This window comes from Lissotriton helveticus, chromosome 3_1 (assembly GCF_964261635.1).
Source record: "Lissotriton helveticus chromosome 3_1, aLisHel1.1, whole genome shotgun sequence".
In the NCBI taxonomy this organism is placed as follows: domain Eukaryota; kingdom Metazoa; phylum Chordata; class Amphibia; order Caudata; family Salamandridae; genus Lissotriton; species Lissotriton helveticus.
The window spans coordinates 154,339,970-154,365,941 of record NC_136061.1 but is presented as its reverse complement, the minus strand read 5'-3'; the positions used below and the strand labels follow the sequence as shown (position 1 = coordinate 154,365,941).

At 46.2% G+C, this 25,972-nt stretch overlaps 1 protein-coding gene across 8 annotated transcripts in view; it reads left to right on the top strand.

The window, feature by feature from the left end:
• GTF2I (general transcription factor IIi) overlaps nt 1–25,972 on the top strand; it is a 1,750,178-nt gene that overhangs the window by 274,159 nt on the left and 1,450,047 nt on the right. For all 8 annotated transcript variants that reach the window (XM_078679426.1, XM_078679427.1, XM_078679425.1 and 5 more), the window contains exon 4: nt 6,723–6,854. In XM_078679426.1, coding sequence (XP_078535552.1) covers nt 6,723–6,854 — 132 coding nt within the window. The remainder of the gene's footprint in view (nt 1–6,722; nt 6,855–25,972) is intronic.

Sequence of the window (25,972 nt, the reverse complement as noted above, 5' to 3'; positions counted from 1 at the left end):
TTTCACAAACAACGTGCTTTGGATTGGCTACTTCTAAAAAACTAAATTTTCCTATTATCCCAGAGTTAGAGGAATATTCTGGCTGGAGTAATTATACTCAATTTTCGATTAGGGACTTGCAGACCCTATTGCTGAATTCATCCTTTAACATTTCCAGTATAGACCCTAGAGGTTGGCTGGTGTGGCACAGGAGTGCTGATTCGTGCCAGCACCGTTTTTTGGGTTTGTCTGATGGCTTTACACAGGTCAGACCTGATCCACGTTTTGAAACTGAACATTCTGTCACAACTTACTCTGTCGGTAAATTGTGTCAGAGTTGGCTGAAACATTCTAAATTGTCTGCAGTTAAATTACATCTTGCAAAGCTGAATGATGATGTTGATTTAAATGATTTCATAAAAGGCCCGGCTAGTGGTACATCAAAAAGATGGATATATGCTATTTACAATGAAATCTGGAAGACCTCACAGATTGAGGCAGCGACACGACTAAGAGCTATAGATCAAGCAAATCTAGAGAAAGTGCTTGCTGTAGTTGACAATAGTATTAACACACTTTCGTCCCGCATTTACACTTTAGATAACATTGTGTCTTCTGTAGTGGATATTGTGCATGATGAAGTTTCTGTGTTGTACCATGGTCAGAATCAGTTACGTTCTATCATGCAATTTGCATGGACCCTTCAAACGTTAAAATCTGGCAAGGTGCCATGGACCTACATGAATGTTTCTTCTCTCTTTGCCCCCTTTAATTTGACTGACAAACAACGCTTGCTTTCTATGCGAGATGCTTCTTTTTCAATGTTACATATTGAGCGATTGGAGTCCTTGCCTTTTTCGGTGGCGGAGGCCTCAGCTGCAGCGTGGCTTATCCACGGATTAATAACTTTACCTTTTGCTTTGTATAAATTTACAAATTGTATGAAATATGTTGCTATAGGTCGCTATGAGCCTTTAGGTGGTGCATTTCTCCATGAAGTATGGTCCCTTCCTTACACTTATAGATGTTAGAAAGACGGCCAGGAAGTTTATCTGAATGGGGAGGAATGTACAGAAACTCCAGATCACTCATTAATGTGTAGGCACATACAATTACACGGTTCTTGCAACCAGGACAGACCGAACTTAGCATGTGTTTTGAAAGGAACTCCTGTCCCAGCAATCACCCCGACTTTTACCTTATTGGGGAACGGAAGTTATTTACTTTTAAATAATGAAGATTGTTGCGGGTTAATTAAAGGTGTAGCTTATGTGGTAACCGTGAGTGAACGTGTCGTTTGCTGCAGAAATTTCCTGTACCCACCCACACATGAAAATAGGGAGGTTTCCATTTGGCCACGCATCCCAACCTTGAAAGCACAGTTCAACGGCATGAGCAGACTGAGGGCTCTATTGTCCCAGAAAGAAGTGGCCTTGAGTTCGGCTCGAGAAACTTTCGTGCTTCACATAGCTAACACCCGGACGGAGGTTCAGGCCCTTTTAAATACTGATTTACCGTTGCATTTTGGCGAAATGATACATTCTATCTTTAACGCGTCCTCCACAACTGGGCTGGCGCATTTTTTCAAAACAGTTAGCAGCGGCCTTGTGACTTCATTTGAAAAAATATTTGGAGTGATCCCTAGTTTCTTTCATTCCATCTTTTCGATTCTGTTTGGTGGATTCCCGGTTTTACTGGCACTAGCGGCAGGCGTCTTAATTGTTCTTTGCTTCCTTAAATATGGATGCCCAACATGTGGAAGAACCCGCCCAGCCCCTGTTGCCGCTGTTTCGCAACCGGATGCTTGAATATTTTGGCACACTGCCGTTGGCGATTTTGAGCACGGCATATGGATTATCGTTCCGATTTTCCTACTTTACCTGTGTCCAGCCTGTATTTCACTGCCTGAGCTGTGATTTTGATTGGGGAGCAGAGCGACGAACAACTTGAAAGAAAGAGACACATAAAAACACCCCGGGAAGAGAGCATCATACTTGGCCGGCTTTCGGTAAACAAACGCGAGCGAACAAAATGAAGAGGCGTTCTATGTGACTGCTAAATGCTGTAAAAAAGTAAAAGGGAGATATATTTCACCCAAGCACCGGCAGAGCGCGAACTATTTCCATTTTCTGGATATAATCCGAGCTCAGTGAGAAAGAGAGGTCCTGATACAACTTGAAAATTACCTCCTACCCCAGATGACTCTAGAACCCGATGGATTTTGAATAGCCCTAGTCCTGAAGAGGCCAGAATTGATTGGCTGAAACGCGTCGACTGTAAAGAGACAACAGATATATAAAAAACACTTTTGATTAATTTAAATAAATTGTTGAGGGACTGAAAAAAACATTTGGTTTAAATAATTTTTACCTATTTGTTTTCCTCACATTAGTCTGTTTGATCTCGATAGGAATGTCCGGTTTATTTTTTCATTGTGACATCCTAGTTTGGAAATGAAGGGCTTCTATTGTATATATGTAAAAATTACTTGTATATACAAATGTGTTTGAATTGAAAACAAGAAATAATTTAAAAAAAATCTCTTTACTTTGATAAAATAAAAAATCAATCAGTAATATTCTAAGGCGTGGTTGTGGTTCATGACGAGACAGGAGATTGTAAAAGGTAAACATAGATAAAGTGTGGCCATAGTGATATAAACACTGAATAGGGAATACTTTTGCTTTATTCCTTATTTCAATTCAGAATATATACCGAGAACCAAGGTACCAATTTTATATTAATTTAGTGATTTTGATTGGGCCATTGATTTGTGTCTCTGCGGACCGGTTTCTCCTGACGTCCATTTTAATCAGCTGATGAGTCCTATCACTACTCACGAGTTGGTTTGTTCTGACGAACGGGTTATGGCCTTGGCAGCGATGCATGGACTAATGGGTCCCTGGGACGTATTCACAGCAGCGCATGAATTCTTGGAACGGAGCTTTCTTGAGAACCCACCGAGTTGTCCTCTGATGGTAATAGAGGCACCGATACTTGAGGAACACGTATGTTCTTTTCCGCTTTTGAATTGGATGGCTGACCTGTTTTCGGATGAAGACGGTGATTTCATGCTTGAGGCTGTTGCTGCATATTTTGCTTATACGGTCTTGTCTTAAACACTTTTCCATGGCCTAAATCCTGCCACTTGACTTTCAGCGTACATATTTTTGCGATTTTTAGTACACTGATTATTTCCCAGACCTATTGACTTGCGCAAAATGTTCAAATTTTTTTTTTACAGTACATTCATGGCTCACAGTTCTTGAACTCTGCTTTCATGAAGTTGCCCTTATCTTATCTTATCCGTCCTCGGATCATGGGGGGGTGTCATATAGCTACTGTATATCTTTATAATGTGTTAAGTTAGCATAGGCTCATTAAATGTTTAAACGCCATTTTTCCTTTTGCTGCTTCTGCACACGACACTTAATTGTTGATTTAGCTTTCAACCTAGTAGTTCGTTGTGGTTTACATGAGAATAATATGTTATTACTCTGATATCAGCTTTGCTTAATAAACTGTCTGTACAGAGAGTGCTGAAGCTTCAGGAACAACAAGATACAGAATTGTTATGAGGTCTGATCTTCGCGCCTTCATAGACATAACATAAGTGCAGCTTCTGCCAACTTTGGGCTTGAGGCGGGTTTTTATATTGCTTTGCTTGAGGCACAAAAACACACTTGATGCTGTTCGCATGCAGAGAGAGCTGGTGTATGCTGATGTGATCCCTTCATGCTAGGACACTGAGGTATGGGCCCGCCCTAATTCAACCCAAAGAGACCTTCTTAGCTATTAATATAATGTGTGTTAGGGAGGGTGAGAAATAAGTTTTGTTAACTCTTATTCATTACAGCATGTTAGCATGCTGTCACCGTTTGCTTTCTATGGACTAGTAACTATGCTGGTAACTATGCTTCTGATAATATGTTTACTTGTATTATCTAAGACACTGCGCCTGAGAAGACGGCATTAGTAAATAAACATTTCAAATGCTCACGTGTTCTTCTTTACTCCATGTTCTGGTTTGTAATGATTGTATAACGAAAGAGTGCTCATGTGTTCCACGTAACCTGAGGTCTGTAAGTTCATGTTCTGGTTTGTCTAAACATTGGGAGTTTATTATGACCAATGAGACACTGTAGCTAGCTCGGTAAGGGGTTTGTTGGGTACTAAGGTGAGTTTTGGGTCACCCTAATTCGCTGAGGTTCCAATCCTCTGTGCACAGTTCTGTGGGAGAACAGAAACCCTGCTACACCTTCATAGTCCTTCTGCTGATTGGACATGGCAAGCCCAGTAGGCTGTTGTCCAGAACAATGTTCCTGTGTGAAAGGTGATGCTACATTAATGCGGGGTGAGCATCAAAGGGGGGGAGGTTCATTTTAAGAGTGGTGTGCCAATGCAAGCTGCTCATTGTATCCTGTAGCAGGCCGTTTAATGCCTCACGGGCAGTAAAATTCCACCAACTCCGTTCTCTGCCCTTCCATTCTATGCTGAATGGCACACAAGATAGTCCACAGTCCCAGTTTAGCCATAGTTACATTGTGTATGTTGTCTCCTGTGCTCATTTGAGGTCACACTAAGGCTTTGGTACAACATCCTATCCTCCCACTCTGATTCTGTGGGCAGATGTCTAGTGTGATTGACACCATTATGCTATTGCTCTCGACTCATTAGTGCACTACTATTTGTACAGGTCAGCAACCTGGAAGGAGTGGGAACAGTGAGTAGAACAATCATTTGTCTCTCTGATGTCTTGCAGGCCATTTACTTGCACGTCTAATTTTTTCAAGAATCCCTAGAGCAGAGACTTATTGGTTCAGAGCAATTGTAGATTTCAGATTCATCTCTTGCTGCACACGTGTGATCAATAAATGCATTGCAAGCAATGGCACTCACAAATGCTGGTCCGAGACATTTTCTAGATTTGAACAACCACCTTTGAATAGCCACCAAGTTTGAGATGTTAGCAAATTTTGGACTTGGAAGTTTCTAGAATTTAAAGTAAAATAGAGTGAGGCCCCATGTCTTACATAACTATGCGTCTTAAGAACTTGCTTGGTTGCTCGGGGGCGCACCCTCTTGCTTGGTTGCTCGGGGGCGCGCCCTCTTGCTTGGTTGCTCGGGGGCGCGCCCTCTTGCTTGGTTGCTCGGGGGCGCGCCCTCTTGCTTGGTTGCTCGGGGGCGCACCCTCTTGCTTGGTTGCTCGGGGGCGCGCCCTCTTGCTTGGTTGCTCGGGGGCGCGCCCTCTTGCTTGGTTGCTCGGGGGCGCGCCCTCTTGCTTGGTTGCTTGGGGGGGCGCGCCCTCTTGCTTGGTTGCTCGGGGGCGCGCCCTCTTGCTTGGTTGCTCGGGGGGCGCCCTCTTGCTTGGTTGCTCGGGGGGGTGCCCTCTTGCTTGGTTGCTCGGGGGGGCGCCCTCTTGCTTGGTTGCTCGAGGGCGCGCCCTCTTGCTTGGTTGCTCGGGGGCGCGCCCTCTTGCTTGGTTGCTCGGGGGCGCGCCCTCTTGCTTGGTTGCTCGGGGGCGCGCCCTCTTGCTTGGTTGCTCGGGGGCGCGCCCTCTTGCTTGGTTGCTCGGGGGCGCGCCCTCTTGCTTGGTTGCTCGGGGGCGCGCCCTCTTGCTTGGTTGCTCGGGGGCGCGCCCTCTTGCTTGGTTGCTCGGGGGCGCGCCCTCTTGCTTGGTTGCTCGGGGGCGCGCCCTCTTGCTTGGTTGCTCGGGGGCGCGCCCTCTTGCTCGGGGGCGCGCCCTCTTGCTTGGTTGCGCCCCCTCTTGCTTGGTCGCTCGGGCGTGCCCCCTCTTGCTTGGTCGCTCGGGCGTGCCCCCTCTTGCTTGGTCGCTCGGGCGTGCCCCCTCTTGCTTGGTCGCCCGGGCGTGCCCCCTCTTGCTTGATCGCTCCGGCGCGCCACCTCTTGCTTGGTCGTTCGCACTCTTTCAGCTGCTTTGACTGGCTTGTTGCTTTGTGCCTGCACTGGCTGTGACACTCAAGCTGTCCAACACTTGCTCTCATTCAGTCTGTTCTTTGCTCCCACACTCTCCCCATCTCTCACTTTATCTTGTCATTGCTGAGGGTATGCCTCCCCTCTAAGAACCCGTCCTACATTTATGGTGGTGGCATCATCTGTGCCATTTTGAGACTACTCCCCAGTCATGTGCTCCACCAAGACTGTACATCTTAAGCGCTATTCTTTGAACATTTGCTGTAACGCAGACAACTTGACCAGACTTCCTTGAAGATGTTAATTTAAGGTTGCTATCCCACCTACATCCACCCAATGTTTTCCATAGAACCCAGTTGCATGCTTTTGAATATTCCACATGCAGAAATAATTGAGGTGGTTATGAAGGGCAAGTACTATAGTATTTACATCTTCAGCCCCCTCTTAATAAATAAAACCCACAACAGTCTATCTCCCGCAAAAATGTGAGAACAATTATGCTGGTGAAGGGCTATGCACTGGGGCGAGGTGAGGGAACATGAGTACTCCTCAAGCTAAATTTTATTCTGGTGTATTTTGTTGAAGCAAATACGAATGATGGAGTGGTAAAGATGTCGCATGTAAGAAGCTAGTACTGTAGTCATAGCAGTACTTACAATATTAACTAAGTGTCCTTATCACATTTGCCATTTATCATGCTGTCATACAACGCAGGTGGGCAAAGCCAGTGGAATCTTGTTACAACTTGTTTTATTACCATGTAATTAAGTTTTAGTGCTTGCTTTGAGCATGTGTTCATTTCCTTTAAGGTGTTGCTGAAGAGGAAAAGTCGGCAAGATTACTAAGAAATAAAGTGGTCCCTGTAAACAAGACCATAATCGACACTGTAGAAACCGAGGCATTACAAAAGTCGGTGGAGGACTTGTTTTGCTTTTGTTACGGTGAGCACTTATTTGTCATTATCCATATTTATTTGTTATATTTTATTGATGCATTTTTCTGTATGGAAATTATGTTATTTATGTGGAACCTTTCAGCCACGTCCAGCTCCTGAAATCTGGAGCCCACTATGGGAACTTAGTCTTTGCTCTAGCAATAAACCTTTCGTCCTCCTGAACACTGGCTAGATTAGTTCTGCCATAACAGTATACAAAGGTCTGTTACCCCGCCTGTCTTTTTTGCATTGGTCGTTTATTTTGTATTTTTAGTGAACATATTCACTTGGTAAAGGGTTCTACCAGTTTTGGTCAATTTTTCTTTCTTGTTTTGTGTAAATATCCCCCCTTCCGGACCCCTCTCCCCCCCCCCCCCCCCCCGTTAAAGGTCTTTTAGCACTTTTATATGACATTTTTATAGCATACATGGGTTGCAAAGAGCATGGAGGGAAAGTATAATCATATATTAGGTGAAGTCAAAAAGATGACTGACAGTACTGCATCCACTTGACCACAATCTATTGATAACCTGCTATCCTCTATAATAAACCTTTAAGTCGAAAGAATTGCATTTCACAGATTCTGCATCCCTATCAGTCTACACAAAATCTGAAGTCTGGCTTAAACAAAACGACCATTGGTAAAGTCAGTAGATCTCGCATTGTTTTTTTTTTTTTTTTTTTTTTTAAACCTTTATTGTACAGAAAGTGCTCACAAATACGGGCCTACAACCCAGCGGGCTGGCCACCACATAGCAGGAGCATAATCAGCAGTACAAAAGTATCCACAGGATATGACAACAAAAACACAGGAGATATAGGCCGAAAGCCATAGAGCAACCAGCATGGACAGGATACGTGAAGGTTGATTTTCTATTATGGGAACGGGAAGTACAGGATCAGGATGGGCAGTGAGTCAGGCAAAAAGGGAGGGGCCATGGTGAGCCGCGAACAGGCGATCATAGAAAGTACAGGATAAATCCAACAAGAACTAAACACAGCGGTAAATACAATCCCAACGGAAGTACCACAAGGAGAGGCAATTGCGCTCGCCGTCCAGCGCCCACCCACCACAGCTACAACCAGACTTAACAAACGGATGTAAAAAAGATCCCATCGTATCAAACAATACGGTACACACCCCAATAAAAGGAAGATAATCCCCCACGAAAGAGGGAGGGGAAGGAAGAAAAAGGAAAAAGGAAGGGGCTCCTCCTCAAACATGCGCCCCCCGGCAGCGAAGCAGGAAAACATAAACCGGTACACGGCATACATTAAAGATTAGTGACAGAACACGCAGTGAGCCATAATCACAATAAGACCGGCAGGCCAGTGCATCAGAAACACCCCAGGGGGACACATGACGAGACGGAGTCCCGAAAAAGAGAATACTTAAGAGCCATAGAACAAAAAAAGGGGAGAAAAAAGGGGGGGAAAAGACCCCTCAAAGTGACAGACCCCCCCACCCACCCCGCAAGCCCACCCTGCACCCCTGCAGAAGGCTATGGCCTACCCCCCAGCAGCGTGCCTGTCGCCCTAATTAGAACCCGAAATATAGAAGAGCAAAGGCAAGACGGAAACATAAGACAAAAAGGGGGGGGGGGAAAGGAAAAGGGAAGAAAACGCACGGGAGAGGGCCAAGGAACAGAATTATCAGCACCCACCCACCCGCCTGAGAAAAAGGCAGAGCCCTCGGGAAGTCAAAAAAGTATCAGGATACACACCAGGAGTACCACAAATTCACACCTAGTCATACCGTTACATGCCGATCATCCAACCAGTACAAGACTACCGCACACAGAGGCAAGTCCGTCTCAGCCCTGTCCTTGTTTGTCCAAAGTTGTAGTCGTCCGATTCACTGAGAACCAGACCACGAAGAACAGAAGGCAAAGAACAGGGAGATCAAACGACAGTCCAGATAAGATACGTGGAGTAAAACCCGGATGATCCGGAAAAGTCCGAGAACATCGCACGCAATGCAGGCACAGTTTCAGGGACAGTTCGAGAAAAGCCGACTCAGCGGGGCCGGCACAGGAGCCAGGGTCGGTCATTCGAGGCGAAGAGAGGCAGAAAGAACCATCGAGTCCAGTCCAGACGGGATCCGGCCCCCGGACCAGTGGCGCCGGAGATAACACAGGACGATGAAGGGCAACGGAACTCCACACACCCACAGACGCGGCAGTCGCCGGGCCCATGCTTCCCAGGATAGTTCCAGCCGCACCCTGCAACGGCGACGAAGCCTCATCCAGTTTAGGGGGCCCGAACGGCCCGAAGAGAGGATCCACCTCCAGGGTGACAACGGGTGCGGCCACCGAAGCTCGCCAGGAGTGTAGGGCGTCCAGGATATCCTTAAGTGTAGGAAAACCTTTACAGTATCCGGCACCCGGGCCATGCAGCGGGCCTCCAGCGCTCGTCCAGGCCCGGCTGAGACATTCAGGGTCGGCCGCCATCTTGGAAGCCCGGCGGGGCCGCGGCGTCCGTCAACCCCCGTCCGGGCAGCAGCGAGGCAAATGAAGACCAGCCGACCGGCAGCAGGGCACCTCCCGATCAGGAAGGGGGGCCACCAGAAGGGGGATCGCCGGCTCCCCAGTGCCGCCGGTCCCGTTCTCCGAGTCCGGGCGGAGGAAATCAAAATGGCCGGACCGGAGAACAAAGGGGGAGCAAGCCGAATGTACGGTCAGCCCCGTCAACGGAAGGCAGCGCCTCCACCCAAGGCCACCGGCCCACCGGAGCCGGCCAGCAAGCCACAGCCGGCCTATACGCACAACGGCCTCTACGACCGCGTCCACAGCGCCATCAAGGGCCGACCATCGCGCTCCGCCCCGTCCGGGCGCCGCCGAGAAGATCCAGGCCAGCCCGCTCCGGAGGCCCCGAAGCGAGCGGGAGCGACGTGCAGGATCCACGGCACCCAAGGACAACCACAGCAAAAGGTGAGTGCCTGCAAGGTGTCTTAGCACTACAGCATAGCAAAGAGGACTTCCCGGGGCAGGATAACAGCAGGATAGACGAAGATCTCGCATTGTTGTGATTCAACGGAGGAGAAGGGTAGGGGAGCAGGTGGGGAAAATAACGTAAACATGAAAGCAGATGCAGAGGAAGGGAAAATCAACATACAAGGTGGGGAAAGAAGCACATGGAAAGAAGCACACGAGGGAAAGCACAACAGAGTGCAGTGAAAAGCACACAAATCAGAGAAGATCATGGAGCGACACATTGAGAAAGTGAGTCCGCTGGAAACCACATGTACTCTCATGTTTAACCAAAATGAACAAAGTAGTAACATCAAAGTGAGTAGTGGAAGTTCACAAGTAAGCCAATCAAAAGAATGTTACAAAGGGTATTTTCTAGGAGGGGGACAAACTATATAAGCAAGATGGACTAGGAAAGCCATTGAATAAGAAGCAAATAAATTGACCACAACAAAGGAAACTGCTGTGCGGGCTTTAAGACCATTGTAAGTTCTAAGTGAGTCCATAATGGGTTTCTCGCAAACAGACAGCTTGGCATCTTTCCAGCAAATTGTGCTGCCTACTAAGAGACCAAAAAAAGTCCAGAACTGTGCCTGAGCCAATTGTATCATACAGCGGAATATTTGGATACCTTTCACAATCATGTATGCAACAGTGCAAGATCTGCTCAGATCTCAAATGCTTTGTTTGGTGTCACGCCCACCACATTAGCTAATAGACATCCCTAACCTGTGTATTTGTGTTTTTTGTTTTTTTTAACTTATGCTCTTTATTTGATGTGCCTTTCTGATGCACAATGTGCCTGCCTCATGCACAATGTGCCTGCCTCATGCACAATGTGCCTGCCTGAACTTTACATCTTTTGTCTGGATGTAGATTACCCCTCAGTTTGGCTAATATGTTTTCTATGTTTAATTTGTGCTTAGAACTAAAGGTTTTTTGCTCGAACCACATTGGCATTACAGCTCTTTAGACTGTTCTTCCCTTTGCCTAAGGTGCGTTGTCCATCTTCATGTTTTATTTATACATTGCTTAAAGTAAAGAGATATTGAAGCTAGTCTAACCTCGATATGCAGGTAACATAGCCTAGGATTCATGCTCTGAAAGGAGTATAAATCTGCTTCATATTGTAATTGGTGTTACTTTTCCAACCTTTCTTATGATCTCAATATATTGGGATGTACTGAAGAAGGTAGCTTTTAATGGTAGGAGTTGTGATCTAGTTTCCATGTTCCTGACCTTTGAATCTGGAGTCCCACGTTCCTTAAATTGCAAATGTGTGATGTATACATTAAAATGCTAGTAGTTGCAATGTAAATCCTATGCAATTGTCCATGTTATTATTTCTTCATTGATAGTCATAAACAGAATAATTGTGTTGGAACCGGAACACTTGTTTCACAAATATTTCCAAAGAGGGTGTGAATATAAAATGTACAGTGAAACAAAAGCCAACCTTTATATAGCAAATCTCGGGCAAGTTTTTTTCCACACAAATTTGCCCTCCTGTAATGAGTAAAGACCATCACAAAGCTACATTGCCACATCTTGATCCTAGACTGCTGCTATTTATTTATTTATTTTACAACATTTATAGAGCGCGAACGAAGGGCCGTATTCAGCCAAGTTGTCAATGTGATTAAAATGATGCCTGATATGCAGTACATTAACACAATACAAACAAAGGTCGCCTGTGCCTGTAAGAAGCCTAGATGTTTTGAATTATATATTGTACTATACTGGCAGTTCCCTCTCGGAGCTTGGTTTTTTTCAACTTGAAACCTGGACCTAGCAACACTGTGGCTGGTTTTGTTCACAATTTCATCAGTTTTTCTGTCAACTTTTTTCATGTTTTTTTCAATTTTCATCTCTGTAGGATGTTTCAGAGCTTTCGAAGTCTGCATGACCTGTTGGAGTTCATATTCCACATCTGAATTTGAAATGTTTGTGATAATGTCCAAATGGACATGAAAATATGATGAGGGAGTCAGGCTGTGTAGCAAGTGTTAAGACATGTAGGTCAAACAGAGCGAAAATGGCCCAGTGAGGGTATTAACTCCATTGTGGCTGAGCCCTTCACCTGTAAGGACTCCTGAAGAAGCTCCATGATTTATAAAAAAAATCCTCCGTTATTGTTAGACATAACAATAGGTCCAGTCTCCAAAGAAGGGTATTGGATCTTTTTAAGATGCTTATTAATCAAAATATGCTTTGAAGGATTTCAGGCCTATACTAAACCTACATCTCGCCAACAAATTGATCAGATAAGACCTTCTTTTTTTAATCTTTTAATTTCGGTTTATTAATTTCAGCAGTATTTATACATACAATGCCATTCAGTGTTTCCGACAATTGCATAGTACATCATTACAAAATCTAGGGGGAGAAGAGCCACATTTACAAAATTACTACATCTGTCACCACCTCTTCGCAGTTACAGTTCAATCGATGGGGATATACATATATTTCCACGATAGACATTCCACTTGCCCCACTTCTTGTCCCATTTTTTTAGGGCACCCACGTGTTGTAAATGCTTCTTTTTCCGCAATCATACATTTGTCTAGTTCTTTCGTCCATAAAGGGATAGACTGGGAGTGCACTGCCCCCCAACTCCTTGCACTTCCTCGCTTGACTAGTGTATAACCTAGTGTGGCCAGCTGCTGTTCTGTTTCCGTAAGATCTGTGGCCATCCATATATTGAGTAGGCCTAGTCGTGGCGTGAGAGCTAGTTCTTTCCCGAATGCAGTCTGAACGTGAGTCGTGGCCCCCTTCCATATGCGCTGCAGCTTAGGGCACTCCCAGATCGTATGATAAAAGGTAGCTCTTTGTTTGCACCTCTTGAGGCAAAGCGCATCTGTCCTAGCGCCTATTTTTGCCAGAATATCCCCTGTTAAATATGACCTATGTAGGATCCTAAGTTTTATCAGTCGAAGGGACATTAGGGCCATTTGCCAGTCTCCATCAGTTGGTCCCAGGTCTCCCTGCCACTGCGCTCTACGTTTGTGGAATGTATGAGGTAGGTTGTTGCATAGTTTTTTTTATAGGTCAGCGATATGGCTTTGGAGTGTAGTGGCCCATCAAGCAGTCGGTCTTCTAGCGGTGACGACTCTGGTATATCTGAGATTTGGAAAGGCTGTGGTGAGGGCGTGTCTGATTTGCAGGTATCTGAACATTTCTCCCTGGGCCATTGGATATTGTCCCCGGAGCTCTTCAAACCTAAGGATAGACCCTTTTTAATCAGATCTCCGACTACTGAAATTCCAATAGTATCCCATTTGTCGAAACCAGGTTGATAACGGAGAGAACCCAGTCTCTGGGCATACCACAATGGTGTCGCTTTTGTGAGGACATTTGACCAGCCCTTTGACCAGCCCAGACGTTAGTTCTTCTGGTGCCAGATCACTATGGTGTGAGAGGTTGGCCTAAATATTGCCCTTTTCTGACTCTGGAATATAGTGCTCCCAAGTAACCAGTTTGCCCAGTCTGATATCTGTCCAATAGATAGGTGGGATCATTAGGGGGGGCGGTAAATCCAGTGGTTCACCACTACCAATTGCGAGGGCCAATAGTAGAGTCTGAGATCTGGGAGGGCTATGCCCCCATCGTACCATCCTTTTTGTTAACTTTTTCATTGCAACATGAGGGGCCTTGCCATCCCATAGCAGTGTATGGACTTCACTTTCCACTGCTGAGAAGTATGTATCTGGGACTCGGTCCTGGCAGTTCTGGAGAATGTATAAAAAGCGTGGTAGAGCCAGCATCTTAAATAGGGTAGCGCGACCTACTGTCATGCCTGTAGTAAAGATCGTGGTTGGCAAGAACCACGTACAGTTGGTTGGCAGAGTGTGACGCGCATGCGCAAAGAGCCGAGCATGCGCATAAGCACCTTTGCCGGCATTTAGCCGCTTCCTGCTATTCCCAGAACGCTTTGCGTTCCATTCCGGTTCCGGGGTCTTGTGTGCTCGAATCCGGGTCACGGTGGTGGCGTCTATCGGGTCCCGTCGGGTTTGCGGCTGGCGTAGGTCCGTTACCTATCAGGTACCTGGCTTTGTTTTGTATTTGGCAATCTTAGTTGTTTTTGTTCTTGTTCTAGTGTGACATTTACGTTTCTGAGCAATTGATATTTAGCTCTGTGCTCGGGTCTGAGTTTCGGACGCTCATCCCTGCATTCAGAAGGGATCGGCAGTTTTATTGGATGTAGCATTGTGATTCTCTTCCTATGGACATTGCTGTTCGTGCTTTATGTACTTTGGCATAAGAGAAGTACTAGCGAGTCTTCCTGCTGTATTTGCGGGGACTAGTGGAGTATTGAAACTAGTCCCGGCTTGGATTTATTGCTTTTCCGGAACTAGAGGAGTATTGATGCTAGTTCCTGTTTTTATGTTTTCCCTTAACGCATACATAGGTAGGCATAGAACACTATACTTCACATGGGTTAGCATTGTGCATGTAGCAAGGATAATCATTCTGGAACTATTGCAGGGTACACAGCAAGCTTTCATTCCTGAAAACCATACCAATCCTTCTGATCTCTGCTCAGACCACCCTCTACACTTTAAACAGTACGCAGAATATTTAACCCTCCTATATTCTCTACTACATGTCAACAAATACTGCACTTATGGGTGGGCGCTAAGTTGCGATTATGGAAGAGGGTCGGGTCGGACGTTACAAATATTCCCAGGTAACGTAAGCCCTCCGTAGCCACCTCCACTGTGCAGTTTACCGGAAGACGAGGGACCTGGCCCGGGAGCACGAACAGCACCGACTTACTCCAATTTATTGCATAGCCAGAGTACTTTCCAAAATTTGTGAAGATATTTAATACTCCATGAATGGATCTATATGTGGAGGCGAGGTATAATAAGATATCGTCAGCATATGAAGATATTCGATCTTCCTGACCCTCCACCGACTTCAAGCCCCTTACCATGACATCTCGACGTATCCAGGCGGCCAGCGGTTCCAGCATGAGGGAAAATATCAGTGGAAATAAAGGACAGCCCTGTCTGGTATCCTTCCCCAATGTGAATGCATGGGATGTGAAATTGTTAACTCTTACTTGACCCTGCATACCTGTATATAGTAATTTCACCCACCCCACAAATTTCGGACCAAATCCCAACCTTGCCAGAACTTCAAATAAATATAGCGACAGAACCACTGCGTCTTCTTCCATGAATTCTCTGCGTGCGAACACATTGTGTAGACGACGGATGTTGAGTGCTGTGTTCCTCCCAGGCATAAAGCGTAGTAGCGCTATTCCAATCGTGGGTAGCGTCACCAAATGCACTCGATGAATGAAGTTTCAGAGAAATTCTTATGCGTTTTTGTATCAATAAAGATTTATTTGAAAAAAGTTTTATGGTCTTGACGTTATTTTCACATCTTATAATTCATGAGGTTTCACAATGTCATTGTTCAAATCAAAAGATTCATTGTGGTTTCAATCAAGCAATCCTTGCAACGGTGAACATACCCCCCCATCCCCCTCCCTGCCCATGGGTTTAAAACTACCCACTCCCCAACTAGGCAGAGTGCCTTTCTCCCTCCCAAAAATACTGAAAGGTGTGGGCTTGTTGTCTCCTCCCCTCCCCCCCCCACCTTTCCCGACTAATTTCTTTCGTTATCATGCCTGTGGTCTAGGTGTCCCACCCCATAGGTTGGGCATGTTTGGTAATGACAGTCTGAAAATCAAGTCTACTTGCGACCCACACTTCGATTTCATCTTAAGAACTATCTCACCACTGGTGTGGAGCTCAAGGTTGTGTAGAATTCCATTCAGTCCCATCCCCAGGTATAATTATCATCCGCGCGTCGTCTCTTTTCCTTCTGTTTTAGTGGAGTCGTCTTCAGATAGTCTTGTTGTTCTCTCTCTGCGGCGTAGGTCCTCCATTTCGGTCTCGATGTTGGCCACCCACTCTGCGCCACCCCTCCAACCAGTCCCATGTGTCTTATGGTGAAGAGAAGAACCATGTCTTGTCATCTGATTCCACTCTGAGTTTTGCTGGAATAAGCATAGCCTATTTTACTTTGCGGTCCTAGAGTTCTTTCTTCACTGTATGGAAGCTTCGCCTTTGGGCCTGGACCTTGGCAGTGAAATCTGGGAAGAACGTGACTTCGTTATTATCAATCTTAATTGGAGGGCTGGATCTCTCCATTTGTAGAATGATGTCTCTGCCCCTATAGTTGAAGACCCGGACAATGAGAGACCACTGGGGTGAGGGGGATGATAGGGGGGCTCCCGGCTTTGTCCTGCCTCCTGGCACTCGGTGCGCTCTTTTAATCGAGAAATAACTTGATAGGCTCTTGGGCTGTAGATGTGTCAATAGTAGGTCTTCCACGTAAATGTCAGCTGCTGGTTCCTCAACCCGCTCCGTAACTCCCAATATACGCATGTTATTCATTCGGGCCTGTCCTTCATATTCATCAAGTTGTTGCATCATCCGTGCCGCTGACTTTGCAGTTCAGTGACTTGTGTCTGAAGTTGAGACGTATCGGCTTGTAACGATGTCATAACAATTTTGAGGTTTTTCACTCTGACATTTATTTTGCGAAAGTCCGCCTGTATTAAGGACACATCTATGTTGACTGAGTCGAGGGAGGTGCGCACTCCGCTGATGACTTCCATGACATTGTGAAGTGTAGGCTCCGGCGGTGTGACTTCCATGACATTGTGAAGTGTAGGCTCCGGCGGTGTAGGATTGCTCTGCCTCCATTAGTTGTGCTGCGCGACCTTCCTCGACTTGTTCCAGGCAAATTTAGCTAGCTTGTTGTGCGCATTTGCTATCGGACCCTTCCCATGTCTGGGCTGCGGGTCGAGTGGGAGGGCACTATGCCAAGATCAGCCTCAGTAGTGCCTGCCGCCTACCCGGTGAGAATGCCTTTCTTGCTGTTGGACTATCTGGTTTCCCTAGGGCCGATTTTCGATAGATCACTACGTCCAGGTGCCCTTGCCAGTCAAGGGTGCCGGCAGCATCTAAGCGCTCCCCACTGATCAGGGTACAGCAGATGGCGCACCGGTCCGTGAATCTTGGTACTCCCACGTGAGTCGCCTGTAGTAGAACTGTTTCTACCTTGGGTCATTAGTCTCACCTCGGATGGGATTATTTTGTTTCCTGTCTTGGTGTCGGCTCTTTCTCCGAGGAGGTCTTGATAACCTTCAGGAGCTTGTCCGTCTTTTCGGGGACCCACCGGGTCTTCAGGCATGGGGCGAGGTCCGTTCGTTGCGGTCGTATATTCGGCCCACCACTGCGAACCACAGCCTCGGGCACCAGAGGTTGAGCCTCAGGCCACCCACACCTCTCGCCAGCGTTACCAACCCCTGGTTCTCACCCAGCGAATGGAACGTTGTCAGTCGAGGCCGCTGCAGTGGGATGGTCGTGCGCTGCTGCCGGGTAGCCTATTCAGCCCTTGGGATGATCTGCGTCCCACTTTTCCGTTGACATCCAGGCTCCGGGAAATGTGTGCAGGTCTGGCTCGGGTAGGTTGCCGAAGCCGGGACGTCTAGTAGCGGCCTCTGTTGTCATCTGCACTCCCACTCACAAGCAGCCACCCTAGCTCCGTAGGCACCGCTCGTCGCCTCAGTCGGGTCAGCCAGCAGCCCCGTCCAGATCAGAGAACTACCTCCTGTCGACCTTCGAGTGCGTGTTAGCTACACTGACCTCGATGTTGCAGTCGGAGGTCTCAGCGTCGCCATGTTTGTTCTTGCACAATCGGGCGCCGGAGTTTCTCACTTCACTCGTCCCAGCAGAGTTTTATCGCTCAGTCACCGACAGCAGTGGATTGTAGGGCTGGTGGGCCACTTGAAAATCTGGTTTGCAGCCTTTATGGGCGCAGGATTATGAAGGATAGACTGCGAGGATGCGAGAGACTTTCGAGCTAGCCGCCATTCTCTTTGGCCACTAGACACGACACTCAGATAAGACATTCTTAATGCCAGCTTACATCACACCTACCCAGATGTGAGAACTTGGGATTGGATGTGTGCGATTGCCTCCAGGATGTGTATATCTGTATCCTATATGTGAAGAAGCACATAGTTCATTCATGTTCTGGAACAAAAAAACGCACAGCTGTACTAGTTTGGTCTTAAGGTGTTACCTCAGACACTTTCTAAAAACCTGACAGTAATAACTGCTCACACATGTCATCAAAAAATTGAACTATCCGTATCTGGTTGATTGGCTACTCAAAGCCAGCAGCTCAACCAAACTCAAAGAAGATTTTCATGCCACAGATTATCCTTCATCGATTTGGTATCTCTCTTATTACCAAAATTTATTTGGGAGCAACCTTAAACTCAAAGCAAGGAAAAGCTTTTCTTCCGACACACACATTATCTTTCATATGGGAAACATGCAATTGTATCAGTCTTCAAACCCAACCACACGTTGATATCTTGCCTCTGGGGCTCAATAACCTCCTGCGTGGCTATTGTTACACATACACAAGGCTTCACACATGACCTCTATAGCACTTTTTGGATGCAAACTACCAATTAGGAAGACTGACTCTGTATACATCAAGGTCTCTAGTCTGCTGGTGCAAAAAGCGCAATCTGATGCTAAGAGTTCTGTTTCACCAAGGTATAACTACCCAGATCATTGTTTTAGATTCCTCATTTCTGGGATGCAGTTCTCACTTAGTACTCCTGTCTGTTCAGTACATATCGACTCTAAAAGAAACATACCACATCAGTATTTGAAGTGGAGAATAGACCACTTAGCTTTCAAGTCATTCTGGCTGGCTCGTAAATCTGCACTAAAATCTAAGATGCTGGAAAATACCATCATGATGCAGTACTTAAACAAGATGGCACCAGAGCAAGATCAATATAGCCTCGTAAAATCTCATCTTGATTTACTAGCTATGAATCCTTGCATAAAGTCAAGCAAATCTTTCAGGCAACAAAACCAAAGGGCAGATAGTTTACAGAAAATCCTGAACAGGTTACAGACTACAGGCTATTGCAAAACTTTTTCTCATACTGGGGTTATTTGCTAGAGCTCATAATACAAGGGCTTCGTGTCTGGGAGATGGGAAGCAAAATCTCTGGGTAATAATTTACTGGTTTGGAACATTACCATATGGCTTTCCTTCCAATCCTGTAATTCCAGAAGTGAATCTGATATTAAAGAGGTCCAAGCTGCCAATTGTAAACGCTCCTGAAGGGCCCAGGAAATGGTGGTTGATGGACCTTAGTAAGATATGTTAGACTATCATGCAAACCGACCCTACTCACAACACTAAGGCAAAATGCCATACAAACCTGACATTTGACAGCGTGACTTTGGATGTCCGACAATTTGGACACTTAGAATTGCTTCAAGACTCCATTGGTTTCCTAAGGGAAGGAAATACACCAACAAGGAAATGGTATTCTTTTAAATGTAAAAGATTTTATGTTTGATGTAAGGGAGCTAACAACTTGCAAAAAAATAATAATTTTGGATATTTTCTGAAAGCTAAATTGCAATTTGCCTCCATACAAGTACACCTGGTGGCAATAACCACATACTGGAAGAGTCCAAAATAAGTCTCCTTTTAAAAACTTCCTCGAGTGGGAATTTGTTGCAGGTTTAAAGAAGGTACACCTGTTCGTAAGAATACCTTCACCTCCATGGGAGTTCAATCTAGTGCTTACGTTAATGGGTCCTCTTTCTGAATGTATTCGTAAGGTGGCACTGTAGCATCTGTCTGGAAAGATGACCTGCTTAGTTTCTATCACTTTAGCTCCAAGGGATGGAGAATTGCAGGTTCTCTCAGCCGGCATCTAGGGAAACCTAGCAAGCCTGTAAATTTTCAGAAAACTAGACACCCAGGGGAATCCAGGATGGGGTTACTTGTGTAGCTCTTATCTGCTTCTGTTTGCTAGAATACCTTGCAAACCTAAAACGTTGTCTTAAAAAGAATGCATTTTCCTCCCATTTCTGTGATGGGTGGGAGTTCTGGAATCTGCGAGGGGCCGCAAACCTTTGTCCACCCGGCATTCCCTTAAGTCTCACGAAAAAAATGGTGCATCACTTGTGTGGGGAGGCCTAGTACCCGAGATAGGAAACGTCCCAAAACATATTGTGGAGACGTCAAAATTATCTATCACAAAAGGACCCGTTTTTGAAAGGGGGGGGCAACTGCATTTGGTTCTTGGCCCGGCAGCCGTCTAGGAAAACTACCAAACCCAGACATTTCTGAAAACTACACACCCAGGGAGGTTTTTCATAGCTTTATTTGATGTTTGTAGGGGATTCTGGGTAAGAAAATGTTGGGGAATCAACACAAGCCACACCTCCCTGAACTACCTCCGGTTAGCTAATTTTCAGAAATGTCTAAGTTTGGTAGGTTTCACTAGATGGCCGCAGAGCCATCTAGGAAACATAGGTGCCCCCCTCCCCAAACCAGGTTGTTTTGTGATGGATAATTGCGATGTCTCCACAATCCATTTTGAGATGTTTCCTGTCACAGGCACTAAGCCTACCAACACAAGTGAGGTACCATTTTTATCAGGAGACATTGGGTGGTAGGAAACTTGGGGTTGCTTTCTTTTTCTGGAAGAATACAGCGCAGTACTGCAAAGAAAATGTGTGATTTTAGTCAAATGTTTAAGGTTTGCAATGCATTGTAGGTAAGAAAACTTGGTGGGATCCACGAGCGGCACACCACCCTGTACTCCCCCTGGGTGTCCAGTTTGCAAAAATATCTGGAGTTGGTAGATTTTCCTAGAAACAAAGTACACCAATATGTTATTGCTGAACTATCTATTCCTTAATTTCACACCCATACTGGTTGGATTTGGCAGGAGTATGAGTGAAGGTTCAAAATGTATATTATATTAACAAGATATTTCACAAAAATGAAATACATGGTTAATGATTGAAATGCCAAAAAACTGAACCAATGAGTCGCAGCTTGTGAGCTGTAAAGCAGCGACAAAGCACTGCTTTACAGGCCATTCACTTACAACTTTTTCATACCTGAGGCACACAGGACTATTCACGCTGGAAGGGCGCGGGCCCAGCCCATTACAATACTCACAATAATAGACTGTGCCTTTCAAAGGCCATCACTTTCATACAACCCCATGACTGACACAGCAATCACACCGGCTGACTGATTGTGTGTACTAACGCTTGGCTAGCAGTTTGTGCAGTGATCAGCATCCAGTCACTACTCACCACCAGTCAAATGCCAGCTCTCACACCGCCGGCCTTGCGCCAGTCCCCGCACACCACGAGCCATGTGCCTGTCCCCGCGCACTGCGAGCCAAGTACCAGACCACGCACACCGTGAGCCAAGTGCCAGTCCACGCGCACCGCATCACATTTTTTTTTAACAAAAAGAAAATACAAACCAATTGAAAGTAGATACAAATCTATAACTAAAAACACAGCATCTCTGACCAAATAAATCACACTAATGGCACCTGTGAAATCTCAACCAAAAATATTAAACGATACAGACCAGTCAGTTTACTTTTAAGCATACAGTTGCACCCAAAAATACTGTTGTGATTGGTATAATTTAAAACGTGGGGGCACAGGCCTGGATTAGGACAGTTGGGGCAGTACATAAGACTCTTTCTGCGCACCTCTTCAGGTACAGACTATACGTCTCTTACTGGGGAAGTCTTTTTTGGCCTTGGGAGGAATGTGATCAGTAAAGTGGAGATCTTTCAATCTAGCCACCGCTGGAATTCTAGGAACTCTTGCCTGTTCCACTACAGCAATGCTGCCTATCACAGACTGCTGAAACTGACCAAATGTCATCTTTGACTCTGGGGAACAATCCTTGAATACAGCAAAAGCATTGAAGGTTGCTAAATGGTTTTAATGGATAGACTGCAGTGTAAGGCTCTAACCTCTGAACTGCTCTATCTACACCACCCATGTGCTTATTGTAGTCTAAAATGCACACGGGTTTGCGCACTTCATCAAGCTAACCTAAAACAGTCACAGGTGTAGAACGATCATCATGTAGACCTCTCTCCTGTCAGAAGATCGCTAGAAGCTTATCGCTATGCAATGCACTGCACTGTCCCTTCTCAAGTTTTAAACAAACAAGTTCTTTTAGGTAACCTTCATGGTTAGAGCAGATTGTGCCACAGGCACTTTGAACAATTCCCTAAACAATTCCACACCAATGTAGATGTTATCTATGTATAAATGGTGATCTTTTTTTAAAAAGCCCCCTACCAAGTTCCCACACAACTTTCTCACTAACTTGGAAAGTGGGCAGATAAGCTGGTGGGTCAGTACTGCAATCCCTACCGGTGTACACCCTGAAATTATAGAGTTATACATTACTACTCTCCGCATATACACCTTGATTCCATAACGTGCCATATTGCAAGGAATGTACTGCCTAAACACCAAACTGCCCTTGAACAGGAAACAAAGCCTCATGTGCAGATTTTTCCCTCCCTGGAACATAGATCTCTGAAAATCGATGTACAAAGTTATCAAGGACAGGCCAAATCTTAAAAAGACCGTCACAATCAGGGTGACCTTGTGGCAACGCTGAAGCATTATCAGCAAAATGCATCATCCGAAGAAATATAGCAGTTGCCATCAAGGGACTAATCGACCAGTATGAAGACCGCAACCGCTTCCTTATCAAGGCCATCAAAAAAGTTAAACCTAAGAACTTCTTCAACTCACCCAGATTTGTGGGAGTACAGCGGGTAGCTCCCGAGTGGTGCTTAAGTCTGGCACTGATGTCCCTCAAATGCTGTTCAGCACACAAATTATTCTGGTCAACAATCTCGTCCAAAAATACATTGTCCATAAACAGGAAAAAAATGTATAGGCAAAAGGTTTTCAGTATTCACTTTTGCGACCTCACTAAAGGCAGGCAGTGTCCTCCTCTAAAAGAAGCACTTCCTCCGCACTGAGAGTGGCTTCCTCAGATGATTTCTCTCGGACAGAAAATTCACTGCCAGAATCCTGGACTACCACCTGTGCCTCAGATGCAGAGTCAGTCTCATAATTGTCAGGAAGACCTGCAGCTAGCTATAATCCTTACTGATAAAAGTACCTTAGTAAGTAAGTCAACAATATCCAACACTGTCTAAAATAAGTAATGAAGCAAAGTGTAGCTTGTCAAACGAAAAGTTAAACTACTGGTAACCTGAAAGAAATAACCAATCCATACAAAGCACACTTTTGCGTGCTATGTATTGATTGACTTTTTCTTTATATTGAAAAACAATACCACTCACTTGCCAGAGAAAGCTAGACTCACTAGCACCTACACAGCAAGCACCAACAATTTCTCCCTAGAAAAGAACAAAAGAAAATTGCACAGAAGACAACACAATACACATTGTGCAAAAATCCAAGGAGAATTTCACACACAATAAAACAAACAAAATATGCTGCTATCATTACAGCATTTACAAAATTCTAATTCATGCAGGGAAATGATACCCATTTACTGTAAACAGTACACAAATGTTTTCTTGCCAAACACATGCAACCACACCAATTACAAATCTAGCACTGCTAAAACTGCAAGCAGGAGTCGCAGCACAGGAAATGAAAATCTTTGCAATAGAATAAAATGAAGAAATAAAAAATTACAATCTCAAATGATGACAAGAAATAAAACGGTTAACATTATAAAACCCTATGTATGCCCATCTCCATCTAAATGCCGGCCCCACACAGCTAGCAAAAATCCCCAGTTCAAACACACATTCAGCCAAATTCCAGTGTGCGCGCACTGCCAACCCAGCACTAGTTCGCATACACCGCCAGCCAAGCACCAGTCCATGCACACTGCCAGCAAAACGCCAGTCCACACACCCCGCAGCCAAGAGCCATCTTACTCACACCAGTCCACATACACCACCAGACAACCACCAGTCTACACACACCACCAGCCAAGCGCTTGCCCCCCCCTCCCGTCACCTTATGTGAGTGGAAACCATAAAACTTGGGTGAATAAAGACCTATGAAGTGACTCGCTTAAGTGACGAAAGATAAAAGCAGTGTGCTTGTGGATGACCTTGTTGCTCCAGAATATGACCAGAAGAAAAAAGATTTGAAGGACTGGGAGAAAAAAGGGGGGTTTCTAATTCAAAAAACTGAAAGGAGAAAAATGCGCTTATGTTGATCAAAGCGACCAAAACACATGCCCCCAAAAAAGGGAGCTACTCTTACCAAAGGGACCGCTCCCCAATATAGAATTTATTAAAATCCCTGATGACTAATGGCTTTCTGCCTCCCTTGGGGACAGATTGCCCCTAAAAATATGGCCCCAATGAAGGGGAGCGGCCCTTTCGCAAGTTGCCGCTCCCAAACTTAGAACTCTAAAAATCCCTGGTGTCTAGTGGCTTTCTGCACCGTGGAGGCAGATGGACCTACAAATAGATGTCCGATCTGCATCCAGAGGGGGCAGAAAACGACCAGAACATTTTCCCAAAGTAAAGGGGAGCGACCCTTGCCCAGGGGGCCACACCCCAACATATAATAAACTACAATCCCTAGTGTCTACTGGGCTTCTTATGCGGACTTTATTTATAAAACAAAAAGAGAAAATTCCCGCAAGGTGAGCGACCATTTCTCAAGGGTTTGCTCCCTGTTATCATTATAATAAATTCCCTGACTTCTATAGGGTTTCGATTCCCCCCCCCCCCCACCCCCCCCACCCCGGGGAGTGTTAAGCCTAGTCAGCCCCAGGGGTCTGTTTGGCCTAGTCAGCCCCAGGAGACCGAAAAATGCCAACAGGGGAGCCACCCTTGCTGAAGGGGTCGCTCCCCAAAAACGTAGTAAACAGGAGCCTGGTGGTCGAGTGGGTGGTGTCCTGCTCGACAATCGTAGTATCCCATGCCGTGGTGGAGCAGAATCTGTTCTATACAGATGCTGGTGAAAAGTCCTTTCCCCCTGCGTCTGTATTACTACAAGACGCCCCACCTCCCACTCTCCCGCGGAGAAAGACTCCGCAAAAACAGGTCCTCTCTGAATGTGCTTCCTGGAAGTAAGTGGCTGGCAGCGTGTCCCTGGCTGCACTTGACGTCAGCGCGCTGTTATCATCTGATCGCAGTAGGGTGGGGGTGTGGGAAGAGGGAGGAGTTTGGGGTTGACAGCCAAAGTGCTTCATTGCCGCCCCAGAGGTTTGGGGGGGCAGTGGGGGTTGGAAGGGGAGGCCCATAGGGGGTGCTCCAGTGTCCCTCCCCCCCCCCCCCCCCCCATGGATGGGTGCTAGGATGGAACGGTCCCAACCTCTGCGCACTAGTATCATCGCTGAGGACTGAACATTTCTCACAATATAATTGGGGGATTTCCATGTATAGTCATAAGTGATGAATAGTCCTGCCCATGTGCGGGGACCCCAGAGCACTTTAACCAAAATATGTTCTTAAGCGATGAAGTTCATCTTTCTTCGGGAAGGCCTTGAAAAGTCACTTTAAGTCCTAATACAGCCTAAGGGTAGGCTACAGTGTTCAGATTTCTTCATTATTTTGAAATGGCAAAAGAATACTGTGATTACATATGCTCTCAGAGTACATCCTTTTAGTAATGGCACAGAAAAAGAAGGTTCACAAATCCTTTTGCTATAAACAAACCGATATGAAGATGTCTGGCGGGGGCGTGGCTATCCAGCCGACATGGCGGACGTGTCCGTGTAGAGCTCCAGCGTTTGATCCCTAATTATCCTGCAATCTACCTTGTGGAGGTGTTTCCGCAGCCCGTGCTGTAAGGAGCCGGTGCGGGGGCACAGCGAAGCGGATCCCGAATTGGGGCTGCGGCTGTGACGGCGGAGTCGCCGGCGGGCGGAGGCACCAAGGCCCTACACCGGAGTCCAGCCCCAGGTGCGTGGCTAGGGTCGAGGGCTGTATTAGTGGAGGCCACGAGGAGAGACCCACCCAGGGGACTGCTGCGTATTGAGGTGATCGTCCCTGGGCCGTACCAAGTGCTGTGTGGGACAACGTGCTGTAAGGGCTGTAGTGACGAGTGGTGTCCTGCCGTTGGCTGCACTCGGCGCCCCCAGGCTGCGACCCTTTGGACAGAGCGGTGTGCCTATAACTCGATGCACTGGACCCGGGCGTCATTTTGAAGCTTGCGCCATTTTCGCTGTTGTTGCTCCTTGGGCGGCCGCCCCTGGTGCGCGATCGGCGCCGCGCTCAGAGGGCAACGGGCGCTCAAGACTGCAC